The 12,073-nt window shown below is 36.1% G+C and overlaps 1 protein-coding gene across 3 annotated transcripts in view; it reads right to left on the reverse strand.

Moving 5' to 3' along the window:
* Nucleotides 1-12,073, reverse strand: part of EML4 (EMAP like 4) — a 147,824-nt gene that overhangs the window by 83,186 nt on the left and 52,565 nt on the right. For 2 of the 3 annotated variants that reach the window (XM_065929373.1, XM_065929372.1), the window contains exon 1: nucleotides 9,368-9,735. The exons of the other annotated variant lie outside the window; for it this stretch is intronic. In XM_065929373.1, coding sequence (XP_065785445.1) covers nucleotides 9,368-9,434 — 67 coding nt within the window. In that variant the 5' untranslated portion in view covers nucleotides 9,435-9,735. Of the gene's footprint in view, nucleotides 1-9,367; nucleotides 9,736-12,073 lie in introns of those variants that run through there. 3 annotated transcript variants of the gene reach the window in all.

The raw sequence follows: 12,073 nt of genomic DNA on the forward strand, positions 1-12,073 counted from the left end.
AACTAGTCAAAGCATCCTTCGTACTTATTATATCATTATCATAATTATCTATGAAAATAAGGAGTTCAAATCACTTCAGTTTTGCTTTTTGTATCAAATTGGGAACCTCTCACCTTCAGCATCAATGACCAGAAAGCATTCTTTTCTTCTGTCTTATTATACTCCCAACCTCCTCCCCCAAGCACCGCTACATAATTAGTAGCATACTTTTTGCTGCTCTTTCCCTCCAATGCCTCGAACTCTCTTAAAAAAAAAAAAAAAAAAAGGTATAGTTTCTATAAAGCACATAGCTAATATCTCCCTTAGGGATGCAACAACAACAACAACAAAATAATGTTCAGCTGTAATACAGCAATTACAAACCACTTCCAAAGCTGTGTAACAATTCACTATAAGCAGAAAAATTCACGCAAGACATGAGGTCCGCACAGCTGATGGGTCTGACCTGAGTGATATATGCTAGGTGAGCCATTCTCTAGTTGCAGCACACGCTAAGCCACAGTGTGCCATTTTTCTCATGCTGAGATAATGTGCCAGACAGCTTAGGCAGACAATTTAACTCAAAGTCTCAGTTAAAAACAGCAACAACGGGGGCTTCCCTGGTGGCTCAGCGATAAAGAATCCACCTACCAATGTAGGAGACATTGGTTCAATTCCTGATCCAGCAAGACCCCACATATCGTGGAGGAACTAAGCCTTTGCGCCATAACTACTAAGCCTGTGGTCTAGAGCCCATGAGCCACAGCTACTGAAGTCTGTGTGCCCTACAGCCTGTGCTCTGCAACAAGAGAAGCCACCACAATGAGAAGCCTGCACACCACAACTAGAGAGTAGCCCTCACTCGCCACAGCTAGAGAAAAGCCCCTGCAGCAACAAAGACCCAGCACAGCCATATATTAACTAAAAAAACAGCAACAATAACAAAACCATCAGCATTTAAAAACCAAAGTTCTCACCATTCATTACAGAGTAGCAAACATACTCATTTAAGATCCTATGTGCCTACAGACATCTCAGGCATACACGTGTACTCTCTTCTGTCTTTAGAGGTATTTCAATGACAATCGTTGAGAAGTACTGCAATGAAGGGAAAAGCTGGGTTTTACCTTCAATTTCGACTTTGAATTCTAGTTCCGTAGTTAATAAGTTGTGTAATCTTAGGCAAGTTATTTTATCTCTTTGAGCCTCAGTTCGTCTTTAAATGATTGTTTTGTGGAAGGTATCCAGGACGTGTCTGACATTCAATAAATGTTTAACATACAACAGCAAAGTACAAAAGGTAAAATTTGAGAGCTTTAGGCCCATGTATTACGTAAAAGGCAGATCTGTCAAACTTTAAGATGCTTAAGGAAAGAAAAATTCAGCTTCTCATTTTAGAAATTTTTATATTTGAAGTCTTTTTCATTTCCAGAATGGTCTAGCTGAATTCTGGGCTTCCCAGGTGGCTCAGTGGTAAAGAATCTGCCTGCTAATGCAGGAGACATGGGTTTGATCTCTGGGTCAGGAGGATTCCCCTGGAGTAGGAAATGGCAATCTACTCCAGTATTCTTGCCTGGAAAATTCCATGGACAGAGAAGTCTGGCGGGGTAGTCCATGGGGCTGCAAAGAGTCAGACATGACTGAGCACGCACGCTATACACTACCTGTATTCTAACTGATCCATCCTCTGTGTCACACTATGGTTATTATTATATTAACATTTGTCTCTCCAGAATACTTTCCTATTTTCCTTCTTCTGGTAGCAGAAAAACAGCTTTTTTGTGGAACTCTACTGGTTTTTGAGGTTCCATTAGGGCTGTGGATCTATGATGCCTCATTTTCTCCTATAACACCCTGCACGACTAAGGTGATGTATATGAAGTGGCTTTTTTAGATGGTTAAAATATGTCTATTGGAATATGTCTATTGGTATTTTCATAATGTTCAATCGAACACTACCACAGAAATGGTTATGGGTATGGGTTAGGCCAAAAGGGGTCCTCCCAAAAAAGAGAGAAAGCAGAGGGAGGGAGGGAGGTGTAGCTCATTGTTCTTTTTTTGTCAACTGTTAAGGACATACAGACCTAGGGCTGTTCTAGTTCTAGTCTAGTCTCTGTTCTAGTTCCAGTTCTAGTCTCTGAAGCCTGGACCATCAATTCTAAGAGTTACTCTAATATTTCTTTTAGCTACCTATGTAACCCGACAAAGTCTCTTTCAAAAGCCACCACCTATAAGCCAAAAGTCCTGATTAAGTCAGGAAATTATACAGATACACCTTTCTAAACTTTTCTCAAATTACAGAAGCCTGGGTTATGTATCAAAGTTATAATCACAGGTAAAATATTTATGTGATTTTTTATAAACACATAATCTTAATTCTTTTGGGAAGGAAGCAAAGTCTAGTGGAAAGATTACCAGACTATAATGCCAAAGATACAGTCTTGGGTTTTAGTGCCGACATGGTAACTAGCTTTTACTTTTGGTAAATTACTTAACTTTTATAGATTTTGATTAAAAAAAAAAAAAAAAAAGACTGTGAAACTTGGACAGTCACATGAATGGTGGTTCAGCTTGTAAAAATCCTACCACGACCTGCTAGATACTGTGATTAAGACAAGGACAATTTTTCAAAGGACACTACAAGCATAATGTTAACTATTAACAACGTCCTGGATTTATACAGGACCTTTCATATTTATTACCTCCTCTCCCTCCTCGGTCTATCTGTACTTTATACTTGAGGAAACAGCTTGAGAAATAGCTTGCCCAAGGTCACCAAACTAGTCTTGATATATGAGATTCAAACAAAGGACTTGACTCACAGTTTTACGTGCATTTTACTTTTATGTTGCATCTTAATAATCACGGGAGGATCAAATAAATATCTTCTTTCACAAAGCCAAACAGGGTTTAAACTATGACGTGATAGAAGCAGATTTATGTTCTAAAAAGGTTATTCTGGCTGCTGTGAGAGAATGGATTGGAACAGGATAAGGGTAAACATAAGGAGACCAAGCATGAGGCTAATGCAGTAACCCGTGTGAAAGGTGAAGGTGGTCTAGGCTAGGGGTAAGGTGTTCATGCATCTCGATTTGTCCAGGACAAACATGTCTGCTATCTCAGCAAAAATATTATCATAACACTTCTTTCTCTCTAAACTTTTCCAGCTTGAATGATCAATTACAGGGTCACTCAAGACAAGGCAGCAGCAGCAACGGAGATGCAAAGCTGCGTAGGAGTTGATCTCTATGGTTCCTTATAGCCCTAAAATCCTGTAACATCCTCCTAATATTTTGGCCTTTTACACCTTTTCAGGAGCAATAAAAGCTGTGGTTGAACTGTGCATAAATTCCAGTGTTACACTGCCTGAATAAATCTGTTTACGTCTTACCAGCTCTGACTGGCTTCTTCATGCAACTTTTTCATGATAGTACTTATCTCCAGTTTGAGATTATTAAATGAAATAATGTACAGCACTGCCATACACCAAGGGTCCAATAAGTTACTATTCTGTGTGGGCATGTTCTTTACTACACTGTTTTTATTATTGCTACAAAGCTGGAAATGATCTAAAGTCCCTGGATGGGGTTAACAAGCTATGATAATACATTCACATCATAGAAAGCCATACAATTAAAAATAGTAAAACAGGTGGACTTCTGCAGTGGCGCAGTGGATAAGAATCTGCCTGCCAATGCAGGGGACATGGGTTCGATCCCTGGTCCAGGAAGATTCCACATGCCACAAAGCAACTAAGCCCATGTGCCACAGCTACTGAGCCGTGCTCTAAACCCAGGAGTCACAACTGCTGAGCCCACATGCTGCAATTATTGAAGCTCATGCACCCAGAGCCTGAGTTCCGCAACAAGGGACACCAGTGCAAGGAGAAGCCCATGCACTGCAACGAAGAGAAGCCCCTGCTTGCCGCAACCAGAGAAAGCCCGCACACAGCAATGAAGACCCAGTGCAGTCAAAAATAAATAAAATTATTTTTTAAAATAAATAAATAAATAAATAACATAAAAATAATAAGACAGGTATATAAACTAGAAATTTGAAAGCCCCACAAGACAACTCAAGTGGAGTACGCAAGTCAGGGAATAACATGTACTGAATAATTTATTGAAACACACACACATGCACCAAAACATACTTCTAAAAAGTAAACAAAAAACTTCATATTTACATATGTATATAATGCACAAGAGGAAAAATCTAGAAGCATACACATCAAACTAGTAATTGGGTTACTTCCAACTAGGAGAATGAGGTCAGGACAGGATAAAGGGAAAGTTTTGCTTTTTAGTATAAGTATTTCTACATTATTTGAATTTCACAGTAACAATGTTATTTAAACTTATATTTAAGCTAAAATATACAGCTTCTGAAGTTTGATTTCTTAAAGCAAGTTTCCTCTAAGCACAGTATTCCAATTTATAAAGGAACATATTAGAGCATAACGCAATGAACTTAAATTTGCACTCACTGATTACAAAAGCTAGAACAGAGACTATCTTAAAGATCAACAGTCCCTCTTGCCATTTTATAGATAAGTAACGGACACGACTGAGTGCACGCGTGCACATACATACACACACACACACACACACACACACACTAAGACTATGAAATTAGGAGAGTTACTCGTGGGCATACAGCCAACTGGGGTCAGAGCTCCTTCCTCAGATGACTCCAAAGAACCCGTCACGCTCCCTCTTTACATTTTCAAAAGTTTGTTATTTTTTCCTTCAATTTCTAATATACCACATGCACATTCACAATGAATTTTTAAAGAATACATCTGTTCAGTAAATAGAATATACCCATTTCCAGAGGCATATTCCACTCACCTTTCTTAATCCAAGTATGCTAATTCCTTTTCCTTTTACTATGGTAGTCTCCTATTTCTTTGCTCCTTTCAAAGTATTAACAGTTTCTAGCCTTGAGGGTTAAAATATGAACTACAAATAAATTCCCAGGGGTTTATATACTCATTAAGGGGAAAGAAAGAAAAGAGAAAGAAGGTTCATAAACCTCTTTTCCATCAGTCTAATGTACTTATTGGCATTAAGTTAGTCTCTTTTATTAGAAATGCGAGGTAAATGTTAATATTCAATATTTCAGTTTTAAAACTACAATGGTAACTGCTTATTATGCTTTTACTACAGTGAATCATAGTTAACCTGTCTTCTGAATTGTCAAGAAATACGTGTTACCTTTGCCAAGACAAATATATGGTATTCTATTCTAAGTATCTAAAAGTTGGCAAGCCAGCGTCATATCAGAACGAGGCATGCTTATATATTCTAGCATCTTTTGAATGTTAATCATTTTATGTAAATCTTTCTAAAGTGGAACACTCAACTTTCCTGTTTTCCTAATAAGGGCATATATTTATAATGTAGCCATTTCTAGATGACTCAGTTTTCACTGAAAATATTACTTACTTTGTGCTGCAAGCACTGATAAAATGATGCCCTGGAAGCTATTATTTTTCTAATTAAATAATTAAAGTACTACATTTTCAAACTTGTAATCTTTCTTCATACCTTTTCTTCTTCTTTCTTTGCACTCAGTATTAACAATAATGTATGTATAAGCACATACATTATATACATATGATGCTTACAATTTTAACACAGAGGAAGAAAATGGACACAGTTTCATGCCTAATGTTTGTATCACTGGAGTCCCACAGGAAAAGGAGAAAGAGACTGTAGGTGAAAAAAAAACATGTGAAGAAGTAATGGCGGAACTTCCCAAGTTAAAGTAAAATTCACAAATTCATTAAAATTCAGTATGTTGAAGTACCTCTCCTCACCACACATGAATGTCAAATTCAAGAAGGTTAAAGAATTAAAGGCAAAATCATAAAAACCCTTAGAAAAATAATAGAGAATATCTTCATATCCTGCAAGTAGAAAGGAGGTTCCTAAACAAGGTAGATAAGCACTATCCATAAAAGTAAATGCTGAAACTACATTAGCTTTCAGAACACATGTTCACTAAAAGACACAATAAAGAGAAAAAGCACATTCCTCATTCACAAATGGGGAAGATAATTCTAACATTTATAAGTGATAAAGGATTAGGATCCTGAATAAAGAATTCCTACAAATTGATAAGACAAAAATCCTATAGAAAAACTATTCGCAAAACCCTTGACTATTTAAACACCTCATGGTAAAGGAAACATAAATAGCCAACGAACTCATGAAATGAGGCTCAAGCACCTCATTTATAATCTTGAAAAGGAAAATTAAAACCATATGAATTACTATTTCATGCTCACCAAATGGGCAAAAAATTTAAAGCGTGACAGTATCAAGTATATCAAGTATTCCCTAGGATAAAGAGCAATATGAATTTTCATATATTGCCGGTAGGCAGTAAATTGTTTCAAGACTTTGAGCTAAAAAACAAACAACAACAACAAAATACAACTTTGGCCTCATCTGGTGAAACTGAAGATGCACACATCGCATGACCCAGCAATGAGACTCCTGGGTGTACAGACCCTGACCTACAGCAGGGCTGGCCAGCTTTTTCTGTGAGGGCCAGATACTATAAATATTCTAGGCCTTCAGACCACATAATCTCTATAATAACTACTCAAACCTACCTTTGTAACACAAAAACAGCCATAAATACGTAAATGATTGGGTGTGGCTATGTTCCAATAAAACTTTTTTTTTTTTTAAACTAAAACAGGTGGCCTGCCAGGCCAATCTCTGTTTGCGCATACGCACACCAATAGAAACGTTCAATCATGTCCACAACAGCAAAGTTCACAACAGAAACAAACTGGAAACAATCATTAGCTGTAAAATGTATAAACAAACTGTGATACAAACACCCAACAGAATACTAGTAAGTGGTAAAAATAAACTATGGCTACGTGAAACATCATGTATAAATCTTAGGAATATAACAATGACTATAAAAAGAAAGTTGGACTTTATATAAAGTTCAAAAAATATAAAAGTGATATGTTGTTTAGAATAAACCCATAAAGCAAGGGAATGATATATACAAAATTTATGACAATAGCTACTTCTGATAGTGTAGAGCAGGGGACAGTAAGGGAGGTGTCCACAGATAATAGAATATCTGTGTCATAAAGACAATTAAAACATATTGTGTTATACTTTTTTGAGGTGGAGGTTAGTTAGTGACTTTTCTGAGACAGGAAGGGTAATGGGAATGACTAGACTACATAATTACTTTACTCATTTTGTTTTAGAACAATGAAACCAGTTTTTCAAATTAAATCCCCAAACAGATAAAAATGGAGCTTCACTTCCCAAATCCTGAAGTTTTGTGTCATAAAACCAAATAACCTGTGGTTTTAATGATTGTTTTGAGGCCTAATGGTATGATCTAAGACTAGTTTGTTACCTATGAATTTTGGAGGGGGGGGGGGAGTCTGTCTCAAAAAGGTATATGAAATACAATACCATCCAAAAAACAAATATTAGAAACAAAAATTAAAAACCATTTCTGATCTCCCCTTCCTACAACTCTTAAGTTAAGACACTGGTCAGACCTTAATGAACAGAATGGTAGTGGTGAAGATCAGAGGAGCTTATATGGGTGAAAAACCATGAGAAATCATATAACACCATGCATCGTTTATAGTTTAAAAAAAAAACAGCGAAGGCACTAGCCTAAACCACTACCAATGGTGAACTGATTAAATAAACGTCTGTACTATGGTACCTCATGGAGCTCTTAAAAAGGATGGGATATATTTAAAACCATAAACTACAAAGTTTAGTAGGTGTAACAACGTACTACAAAAGAGGGAAAAAACTGCAGGCAACATTTATAGTGTAGTTATATCCATGTAGAACTGTATATCCACAAGCACACATACACATACAGTTGTATAGAAACTGGACGTATGTGTCTAGCAAGTGGGATTTTAGAAGATTCTGCTTCCTTATATTCTTATTTCATATGAATTTTCTGTGAAAAATTCTTCATGAACAAAACATAAAACTATTTTCTCAGTAAAGAAAAGCAAAGTTAATTTAGGCTGCAATGTAAACCTAATTAGTAATGCACCCAAATTTTGAATACAAATTTGATTAATGTGTAGATTTTTAAACACAGTAAATAAAAACATTTTTGTAACAGTATGTCTCATGATGTTTAAAAGAACTATTCTCAGGCTAATGAGAGACACAAAAATCAATATAATGCATCCAAAGAAAAACTGGATGCCTTTAAATGTCATTTCTTCAAAAAACAAAACAAAATCACAACTGATTTGTCACATTAGTAAATTCTCATCAGAAGGCATTTAGCAAAATAAGTGGTTTTTTGTTTTGTTCTAAAATGGAAATGGCTGTCTTCAAATATTGTCTTTTAAAGACAATATTTAAGTATTATATCAAAAAGTTATGCACTACCAATTCTATAACAGCTACAATTTACTTCGGAAATAAACCATAAGAAAATACACTAATAAAAACAGAGCTCATATGAACATATATTTATGCAGGAATTAATGTTTCCTATTTATCTTAATATTTTACTGCTAAAAGTCAAATTTTTCTCTCAAAGTTTTAAACAAGACACTGTTAAATTTGGATACTCTATTTCTTTAGAAAATGACAATATTATTTACCTCCAGTTCAGTTCAGTTCAGGCACTCAGTCATGTCCAGCTAGTAATAATATATGAAAATAAAGAGTATCTAATTTGTCTTCAATTGAGTAACAAATAATATTGACTTATATTTTCTATTTTAAAGAACTCATGTTTGTTTTTCTTATAAGATATTCTTACTAAAAAATCCCCCTAGTAGTATAAATTATAAGAGGAATTGTGTTAAAATAAAAGAAAATATAAAACCATTTTTGCCACAGCATTCTGAGCATGAAGGCTAGTTCCAGGGAAGGACTTTACTTCCTTCTATCACTAGGATTCATTCACAATGAGATAATTCTGCTTTTGATATTTTTTTGGTTAGACTTCATAGAAGCAAAAGTCAAGCTTAATTACACAATTCTCATTTCCTATTATTTAAGAGACACGCTTTTTTTTTTTAAACTATTTTCCAGTAAAAGCGGTTTTTATTTTTTCCCTCACGAACAATGTAATGACCATCTTTTGTGGGGACAGGGAAAACAAGCTGAACAAAGTCCATTCTGCCCTCACAACAGGAAAATATTTCCTTAAAGGGGGTACAATCTTAAGTCATCTATAAAAGTAGGTAACCAAATATTTATGCTATTACTGACACATATATTTAAAGGAAGCTGGGCGGAGGAGGGAGGAGGGAAGGAAGGGGCCTAAATTCATTCCCACATCCTCAGATTTCTTTTGTCACAAGTAGTAAAGTTTGTGACACATGTCTCCCAGAAAAGGAAAGATACGTTACCAGTGCAGAAGTTTGAAAGTGTAGAGGAAGCACATACTGAAGCGAGACCAGGCAGGCTGTCTTCCATTCTTGCCACCTACGTTACAAGCAATATAAACCAGTTCTGTCCACGTTTCCTGCTGCCTTCCCAGATAGTTCCAGAGCAAATCCCAGCTCTCTAAATCTCACGACATACTTTACATTCTGAGGAAATCCTCCCGGTCCAGATGGCCTACCACAAAGCACTTCTATGTTGGCACAAATAAAAACTTCTTAAGATAGTTCTTCTCTTGCCCCTTTGCTCTCTTATCTAAAGAAAAGACTTCTACTTATTTATAAAGAGACAAAGAAACTGAAGGAGAGCAAACAGCACGCAGGCAAAAGGAGGGTAAAAAGACAGAAAACGTAGGCTGCTTTCGGGAGTGGCTAAATTCCAGGCGCACGCAGAAACACATGAATTAATGCACCACATGAATATTCACTACAGTAATTTGGTTGTCCTCAGGCACTACTTCTCTGATCATCTTTCAGTTGGTTAAGAGTAATGTTCAACTGCTTCAAATACAGAACCCAGTTTCTGCCTTCTGAAACATAAAACATATTAGTTTCTATAATTAACAGAATTAAAGCCCATCAAATGAGTGCTTTTCTTTACTAGGAAATAAACAATGTGTGTGCAAAGTGGCAAGCCACATTTCCTTTTGCCTTTGTTTAAAATAAAATGAAATCCACATGAACTGTAAAGAAACTGAAAGAATGGTCACTTCATTAATTTAAAAAGCTTAAGTGTTAAAAAGACTAAGTTGGCTGACTGATTACAGCCATTTCACCAGAGTAAGATAATGAATATGATGAACAATGGGAACAGTCATTTTTCTTAATTCACTATTTTTCCAAATTATTTTAAAATAATACAACTGCATGAGTATGTAACCTATAATAATTTACATCTGGTCAGACATTCCAATTTTAAACTACATGTGCTTACAATACTACAAGTGTCTTTAGTCTCTCTTACAAAAGTATGTAAAAGCAGGTGAAAGTTAATGAATACAATATGTATTTATTCTTTTGATAACTACTTTTTAAAGCTAGTTAAAGAACAAATTCATGGAGTTAAGTGTCAAAACAAAACTACTGATGGATTATCTCTTCAATTTGTTGCTTTTAAACTTTTATTTATAATTGAGAAAAGCAAATTTAAACCAACCCAAAGCAAAACAGAAATAACATGACTACTATCAACACACACACAAAACACTGTGAAGCAGATAAAACCTAAACTACATTGAGATAAGGATCAACTAAAAGCAAAGCTGATAAAAGATGAATGAAGCAAAATGACCTAGATTAATATTTACAAAAGCCTTTACAGAAGAAAGCAGGAACCACCAAGAGTGTTTCCTCAAGTGAGACTTGGGAAAATACTTCTCTACAGATTAACACCTGGTAGAGATTCATCAAAATACAGGAGCTCCTTGGAAGATTAACAGGAATTAAGTGGGCTGGGAGGTGTGCAATGTGTTTGAAATAAAGGACATTTAGGTGAGACCATGTAGAGTGAATAAAAGCAGACAGAGGGGAAATAGAATGATACAAAGGAAATGTAATGCCAGGCACAGACTAGGACAGAGTTCAAATTCTTGCTATTGACTGGTGAGAAGCTCTGACTCAGACTGTACTTTATTATGTCTCTCTTCAGTCAACAGACAAATATAAGACTGCAGTTTTATAATTTGGGTCTTAATTACTCTTCTGCAGAGTCGGACGTGACTGAGCGACTGAACTGAACACAAACGTAGCCCTAATGAACGGCTCCCAGACCCCTAAGATGATAGAACTGTCCAGAAGTTCTGCAACCTGGTGCTCTGTAAACCAATACACAACGAAAGGCTCCTCACACACACCAGGGCCTGAAGTTCTTCTCACCACCCCCCATTCGCAGACTGCTACTAGTCTGTAGATTATATACCTTGGGCATTTCTTTCTTCTCATATCAAAATCTGATTTCAGACCAGAAAGTATTTGGTTCCTAAATAGTTTAGTTGCTTTGCTTAAGCACTTCTTCCCTCTTTACTATTACAGTCAATCTTTCTAAAAGGCCTATTCATACATTCAAGTATCTGAGTACTATGACGTACAGTTATTCAAGATGCTGAGGTGGGGAATCCCTTTGGTCCAGTGGTTAGGACTCCGAGTTTTCATTGCCAAATGCCCTGTGTCTTGAGTAGCAACTCTTAAAGTCTGTCCTTTAATTTCTAGAAGGCAAAATTTTGCTAGTAAAATGCTTTTAATTTGGGCTTCCCACGTGGCTCAGTGGCAAATAATTCACCTATAATGTAAGAGATGCGGGTTCGATCCCTGCGTTGGGAAGATAACCCATAGAAGGAAGGTGAAACCCACTCCAGTTCTGCCTGGGAAATCCCATGGACAGAGAAGCTTGGCAAGCTACAGTCCACGGGTTTGCAGAAGAGTCAGACCCAATTGAGCAACTAAATAACAACAAAGATACAATTTACACAGCTGTGCAAGTCGGTAGTACCCATTTGTGTCTTAATTTAGGTAGCATTATTTCTTTAAGCACAGAACAAATTTTTAGATTTCTATAAAATACTTATTCATTCTACATTTTACTGAGTGACTAATTTGTCAGGTACCATATTAAATCCCAGGAACATAAACTCAAATTCTGCTCTTTCTGCTTTGAAAAGTAAAGACTTTAAAGGC

Source organism: Muntiacus reevesi, chromosome 3 (genome assembly GCF_963930625.1).
Source record: "Muntiacus reevesi chromosome 3, mMunRee1.1, whole genome shotgun sequence".
NCBI classification, from domain to species: domain Eukaryota; kingdom Metazoa; phylum Chordata; class Mammalia; order Artiodactyla; family Cervidae; genus Muntiacus; species Muntiacus reevesi.